General features: G+C 42.0%; 1 protein-coding gene across 1 annotated transcript; it reads left to right on the top strand.

Moving 5' to 3' along the window:
- Positions 1 to 212: 212 nt before the first annotated feature.
- On the top strand, positions 213 to 884 carry LOC146021047 (taste receptor type 2 member 9-like). The gene has a single exon (XM_083154848.1). It carries the CDS (start codon positions 213 to 215, stop codon positions 882 to 884), a length of 672 nt encoding a protein of 223 aa, XP_083010974.1.
- The last annotated feature ends 950 nt before the right edge of the window (positions 885 to 1,834 follow it).

Genomic DNA, 1,834 nt, shown 5'->3' with positions numbered 1-1,834 from the left:
CAGGAGTGTCTTTTTTAGTGACTGCCTGTGTCACATTCATCTCTGGAATCATTTTAAACTCATCCATTATCATCCTATATTTCAGAAACTGGAGGCGGAACGTCGGTGCTGGTGATAGCGATATAGTCCTATTTGCCATGGCTGCAACCAATGTCCTACTCCAATGCTTTAAAACATATGAAGTTATTTTAGTTTATTCAGGAATAACCCTAATGCTCTCCAGAGATGTATCCTCTTATAGTCTATATATTTTTCAGTCTCTTATTGATACCTGTTTATGGAATGCCTCCTGGCTTTCCATCTCCTACTGCCTTAAGTTGGCCAAAGTATCTCACCGCTTCCTTCTCTGGTTGAAGTCCAAGTTCCCATCTGCTGTTATTCCGCTTCTTGCTGGATCCACCCTGGGATCATTTGCCATTAATATCCCATTTCAATTGACAAAGCTTGTAAATGTTCCCTCAAATGAGACTGGAAATTCAAATAGAAGTGACTTTGGAGATCAAACGCATGCTTCTTCCACAACTTTGAAGGCCATTTTCGGTTCTTTTCTACCTTTTGTTATAACATTTATCTGCATTGTGCTCAGTGTGACGCCACTCTTGAAACATGTCTGGGGGACTATGAAGAACACATCTCAGATTAAATATTCTCAGCTCGAGGTCCATGTCCGGGCAGCCATGACAATGATCCTTCTTATGTTTCTGGACTTGGTTGTCTTTGTGTTAAATACAGGTGCACAGATATTCTCCCTCAATATAGGCCTTGCCTTGGGTACATTCAGCTGGATATATAACATGTTGTATCCTACCCTGCAATCTGTGATTCTAATTAATGGCAATCCCAAATTAAAGAGACATCTCTTTGGCCAAGGACAAGTTGCCTAATTGTCTGCAAATAGGTACAACAAAAAGTAATAGTTGGCATCGGATATTTTAGTAGAAGCAATTGTAGTTTTTATTCCATGTCATTATTTATTTTGTGGGGAAATTTACCAAGATGGGAGATTTATTTCACTTGAAATGTTGTTATGGGTAACCAATCAGATACTATATATTATAGTTTAGAACAGACATGTCCAAACTATGTCCCGGCAACTGTTGTGAAACTACAAGTCCCATCATGCCTTGCCACAGTTTTGCTATTAGGGAATGCTAACACTATGTCAAGGCATGCTGGGATGTGAAGTTTCACAACAGCTGGAGGGCCGCATTTTGGACATGCCTGGTCTAGAAGGTACTTAATAAAAAAGAGGTAGATTCTGATTGGTTTCCCATAGCAACATCCCATGTGAGATAGATCCCATCTTAGTAAATTTCCCCCAGTGTGTAGTACAGTACAAGTCTATATGGGGAAGTGTGACATACAGTAACCAGTTATTCTGACGCACATGTTCTGGTGTGCTGGGACTTTTGTGTGTTTTTTCGGTACTTGTGTAGCTTCACGGCGGCAGTTACGTAGTGTCCCTGTCAGAATCTCACTAAGGTACCTGTGTAGATTCATGGCGGCAGCACTACGCTAAGTTTGAAACTACGTTATCAGCGTAGCCCAACGGCTGCCTTACTTCTGTAGTTCGTTTGAAGCTACGTTATCTACGTAGCTCATAGGCTGCCTTACTTGTGTAATTTCGCGGCGGCAGCTTAAACTACGTTGTAAGCGTAGTGTCTCCGCTGCAGTCCTGCGGTGACAGGTCATTGTGGCACTTGTAGTTCCACAGAAAATAGACAGCACGGCAAACCGCTAACAAAAAGGGCGACTAAAATAGACTACACAAGTAAGGCAGTGGTTGGGCTACGCTGATAACGTAGCTTCAAACATAACGTAGTGCTGCCGCCGT

The sequence above is a fragment of the Crinia signifera genome, chromosome 7 (genome assembly GCF_055691185.1).
Source record: "Crinia signifera chromosome 7, ASM5569118v1, whole genome shotgun sequence".
NCBI lineage: Eukaryota > Metazoa > Chordata > Amphibia > Anura > Myobatrachidae > Crinia > Crinia signifera.
The sequence above is the reverse complement of the archived record's forward strand: the minus strand, read 5'-3'. Positions and strand labels throughout refer to the sequence as shown.